Raw genomic sequence first — 4,531 nt, 5'->3', positions numbered from 1 at the left:
GTTAAAAAGTCAGAGACGAAGGCTTATTGCAGATGATGTCCACCCCCCACTCCCATTACATCCTTACCCCCTCCCCTCTTAAAGGAGTGCACTTTATATTGTGTGGTCTATTGTGATAGTCTATCACTCTGACTATTCAGACTGAGCAGGATCAATGCAGACAAGCACCAGTCTGATGGATTACACACTGTGTGTATCGACCTCTGCACCATTCAAGTCTGTGTGTGTGTGTGGGTGTGTGTGTGTGTGTGTGTGTGTGTGTGTGTGTGTGTGTGTGTGTGTGTGTGCGTCAGTGTGTGCACGTGCGTCAGTGTGTGCACGTGCGTCAGTGTGTGCACGTGCGTGTGTGTGCGTCAGTGTGTGCACGTGCGTCAGTGTGTGCACGTGCGTGCGTGTGCGTCAGCGTGTGTGCGTGTGCGTGTGTGTGTGCGTCAGTGTGTGCGTGATAGAGAAGGAAACAGAGCAGCCTGCCTGTGTGTTTGTGTGTGACATTGATTACTGCAGTGAACAATCGACAGCTTGAACTAACAGGCAGAGCGAAAGCGAGGGAGTGTGTCCATTCACCATTCACAGCACATTATGAGCAATCACTGCTGCTGAGCATTATCACCCTCACCGCCGCTGCTTAGTATTCCTGCACAACGGCTGTCAGCTACAAAGCCAAAGGAGATGGAGACAGAGCCAGACACCCCTCATCCTGTGTAGAGTCCCATCCAAACCACACATCTTTAGTAAGTGAAGCAAACCTAAGCAACTATTTTGAATATTTGGTACTGTAACCTGTCATGATGATAGACATGTCGACTTTACATGTTTTAATCAATCTTTTTTTCTGAACCCCCCCCCTCCACCCTCCACCAGTTATACTTGGCCTATTCCCCCCTGCTGTCCCGGTCGTTGCTCCGCCCCCTCTGCCGATCTGGGGAGCGTTGCAGACTAGCACATGCTTCCTCTGATACATGTGCAGTCGGCAGCCGCTTCTTTTCACCTGACGGCGAGGAGGAGTTTCACCGGCAGCAGCACGCGGGAGGATCACGCTATTCACCCCCGTTTCCCCTCCCCCCCGAACAGGTGCCCCCGACCGACCAGAGGAGGCACTATAGTGCAGCAACCAGACACATAGGCTACCCTCAATCCGGCTTCCCACCCGCAGACACGGCCAATTGTGCCTGTATGGATGCCCTGACCAAGCCGGAGGTAACACAGGTGCTCAAACCTCGTGTTGCTAGGCAGAGAATCTACCGCTGCACTACCCGCATGCGTGTTTGTCTCAAGATGATCAAAAGGCGATTGCTGTTCACTCCCGAATTAACTGACGAAACAAATGACACAATCTTTTTTTAGAGCCAGGAACAAAATGGCCGCAGTTGGGAGATGGGAGCTTCAATGAGGAGCAGAGGTTGGCAACACGCTTTAGAACAGAGGAGAAAGGCAGCTGCCGTTAGGGATGCTTCTCACCATGAATGACATCTCCACACACACAGCGCACATTTGGTTTTCAGACGTGGTGATGAGGTCTGATTATTCTGATGGCAGGTTTAACTCTTCGTTTGTTTCGAGCGGATAATATCAATACGCCGCATGGTTTAACAACCCGCCATGCCATGAAATGACTACAGAGAGGCTTGGATGAAGCGCGCCGCGAGAGCTGATGTGTTGTCTTTCCATTATCCACTCGGTGTCTTGCGGCTGTCGAATCTGCTTGCGGGAAAACAGAGTGCGGGCTAATGTCTGTCTGTCACACCGGCTGAGACGTCATGATCATTTGGATAACGACACTGAGAAACGCTTTGGAATATTGACAATAATAACACGCTAACTTTCAGTCGTGTGGGAGGAACAGCTGGCCAGTGGGTTTCCAGATGAGGGGTCGAAATCTGAAGCTAAGATTATATACAAATATTGGGGTGCGATTAATAGGCGTGTGTGAAAAATTATTAAAATTATTAAATAGTAAATACTAAAGGATCACTTTGCAAGGGGCATGGTGGTGCAGCGCTGTCGCCTCACAGCTAGAAGGTCCTGGGTTCGATTCCCGCCTGGGACGCTGTGAGCGCCGAAGGAGTGCGTGCCCGTCCGCATGTCCTCGAGTGCCCGCCGCCCGGGTGGGGTTGTCAAAAAGGGCTGTTTCTGTGTGGCGTTTGCATGTTCTCCCCGTGCCCCCTGGGGGTTTCCTTCATATAGGAACCCCACACCAAAACATGCAATATCCTGGTCGCTGATGTGGTGCCTCCTCTGGTCGTTAGGGGCGCCTGTTCGGAGGGAGGGGGAACTGGTTGGAATAGCGTGAACCTCCCACGTGCTATGTCCTACCGGTGAAGCTTCCCCTGTCAGGTGAAAATAATCGGCTGGCTAACTGCCCATGTCTCGGAGGAAGCATGGAGCCAGTTTCGGCTCTCCCCAGATCGGCAGAGGGTGGAGCAGCAAGCAGGATAAATAAATTAAAATGAGCACTAACGGGGGGTAAAAATGGGATAAAAAAATTGCGGGGAAAATATTAAAAAAGAAAAAGGGGGATCACTTCGCTGATTTTCAACCAGCCTCGTATCATTACAATGTTGACGTAGCCTAGCTACAGTATGTGGACATGAACAATATTTACCTTGAGTTTCTGCCGGCCAATTAAAGGGGAGATCTTGGTCCAGGCAACACAGAGGGAAGGTAAACATTGTTAATTTACATAATACTGCTGACATTATAATGATACAATGTTGTTTGAAAATGGCCAAAGTGATCCAAGCACTGACACACTACTGTGTTTTTTCATCGTATTCAACAGAAGATGTCATTCGCCAGCTGGCCAACTGGATTACACAGCGCAAGTGTGTATATGTAGGCTACGTGTAAAGTCCACAACACATCGCCCGCCGTGCGCATCATATGACGTGGGTCATGTGACGCCCTAGCAGCACACATGGGAAGCGTCGACCACACACAGCTTGGGACAACGAGACGACGCTGGAAAATAGGACAGCGGCGTTAAGTGTGGAACTGGCACGGCAACGTGCGTTTTGACGCGCGTCGTACACCGCCAATGTCTTTTGCACTTGTGTGTGTGTGTGTGTGTGTGTATCATGCATATTATGTACCCAATAGGGTTTAGCTGTTGTGAAACCTTTTTGCCGATATTAGCCGCGAACAGAAACCGTACTTCTCCACTCCTTCCTCTCCAAATGATGACCTGGAGCGCCTCAGGAGGTAGAGCGTGTCGTCCACTAACCAGAAGGTCGGTGGTTCGATCCCCGGCTCCTCCCGTCCACATGTCAAAGTGTCCTCGGGTAAGATACTGAACCCCAAATTGCTACCGACGGTTGTGCCAGCACCCTGCGTGGTAGCTTGCCACCATCGGTGTTTGAGTGTGTGGGTGAATCTAGGCATCATTGTAAAGCGCTTTGACTGATCGGTTGACTAGAAAAGCTCTATGTAAATAACAGTCCATATATAATTTATATAAATGCAGTCCATTTACACAGGTGTCTTGTGGGTAGCGTAGTCCAGACTCACCGTACAGGATGTTGATGAGGGAGATGGGCATGACCAGGATGCCTACGAGCATGTCGGCCACTGCCAGCGACCTCAGGAAGAAGTTGGTGGCGTTCTGGAGCTTCTTCTCCAGCGACACGGCCAGGATCACCAGGATGTTGCCGCCGATGGTCAGCGCGATGATGACGAGGATGAGCAGCGCCGGCCAGTTCTTCTCCTGGATCACCGCCCGGGACACGGACTGCTGGGACAGGTTTGAGTCCAGACCACCCACAGGTTCAAGCCCAGCCCCCCTCAGCAAGGAACTTTGGTTGAAGTCCAGGGAGTTGTTGTTGTTGCTCAGCCAAGACATCCAGCCCCCGACTTCCAGGGATGAGGTGGTGGAGCCGAACCCGCCGAGGAGAGCTCTTCCTGGGCCGCCCATCCCGCCGGAGTGAGAGGGGTGTCGGACGGGGGATCCTTCAATATCCCGCCGGAGGTTCAAGAAAAGCGCCACGTTTTGCCCTAGTTGTAGTCCACCCTCTTCACCAGCAGGGGGGAAGCAGAGAGAGGCATTCAGGTGTGTGCGTTGACTTGAGTGGGGCGCATTTTTTTTTTAACGCTTTTCTGGCCAAATTGGATTGTCGATCGCGACGGGACGCTATGAATGCAGGGGGAGATTGATGAAAGAGGGATGTAGGGGGACGGGGGAGACAACAAGGGAGGAGGGGAGGGGAAAGAGGGGGGGAGGGAAGGAGGGGGGGATTGGCTCTGGATTTGATCACAGGTGGGATAATCCCCGCTAGCAACAAACCACAGCAGCTCGTTCCCAGAGGTTTCAATCTCCAATTTTCTAATTAGTCATTGGCTGCAACTTGGCTAGCTAGGTGTGACGGATCGTCCCGCGTCGGCTTAGTCACAGCCACTTCCAGGCAGCGCGCCTCAGCGAGAGGCGTAAAGTGCGACTGGTCGTATCCATGGCGCCTGCTCAGCGCTGTTGTTAGCTTGATGGCTATTGATTGATTGAAGCGGGGAGCTGGGTGGTGTGGTTCATCTAGAAGTCCTCTCC

General features: G+C 51.9%; 1 protein-coding gene across 1 annotated transcript in view; it reads right to left on the bottom strand.

Moving 5' to 3' along the window:
* The window catches only part of htr2cl1 (5-hydroxytryptamine (serotonin) receptor 2C, G protein-coupled-like 1), a gene marked incomplete at both ends in the record, with an annotated part of 33,419 nt that extends 29,512 nt beyond the window's left edge, over positions 1-3,907 (bottom strand). The window contains one exon of the mRNA XM_083640052.1: positions 3,505-3,907. Coding sequence (XP_083496178.1) covers positions 3,505-3,907 — 403 coding nt within the window. The remainder of the gene's footprint in view (positions 1-3,504) is intronic.
* Positions 3,908-4,531: the final 624 nt, after the last annotated feature.

This window comes from Poromitra crassiceps (genome assembly GCF_964638095.1).
Source record: "Poromitra crassiceps genome assembly, chromosome: 7".
Classification (NCBI taxonomy): domain Eukaryota; kingdom Metazoa; phylum Chordata; class Actinopteri; order Beryciformes; family Melamphaidae; genus Poromitra; species Poromitra crassiceps.
This window is presented reverse-complemented; position numbering and strand designations above follow the sequence as displayed.